A 231-nucleotide genomic window follows, 5' to 3' on the forward strand; every position below is an offset into this window, starting at 1 on the left:
GGGAGGAGCACCCAACTGCCATCCCGTGGGTTGTTTGGGATTGTGCCAGGACCTTCCTCCTGTGGCAGCACGTGGTGACCCACCTGCGTCAGGGCGGTGACGCGGTTGCTCATGTCGGGCAGGATGGGTGGCTCATCGCCCACCTGGAAGTCGAAGTAGATGGTTTTGTGGGAGAAGGTGGAGAACTCATTGCTGAAGCAGAAGGTGTAGACGCCCTTGACCTCGGTGCGG

At 60.6% G+C, this 231-nt stretch overlaps 1 protein-coding gene across 1 annotated transcript in view; it reads right to left on the reverse strand.

The window, feature by feature from the left end:
• The window catches only part of LOC104491397 (transmembrane emp24 domain-containing protein 3-like), a gene marked incomplete at its 5' end in the record, with an annotated part of 1,187 nt that extends 960 nt beyond the window's left edge, over nucleotides 1-227 (reverse strand). Inside the window, one exon of the mRNA XM_010133812.1 lies at nucleotides 84-227. Coding sequence (XP_010132114.1) covers nucleotides 84-227 — 144 coding nt within the window. The remainder of the gene's footprint in view (nucleotides 1-83) is intronic.
• Nucleotides 228-231: the final 4 nt, after the last annotated feature.

This window comes from Buceros rhinoceros, unplaced genomic scaffold (assembly GCF_000710305.1).
Source record: "Buceros rhinoceros silvestris isolate BGI_N320 unplaced genomic scaffold, ASM71030v1 scaffold21743, whole genome shotgun sequence".
Lineage (NCBI taxonomy): Eukaryota > Metazoa > Chordata > Aves > Bucerotiformes > Bucerotidae > Buceros > Buceros rhinoceros.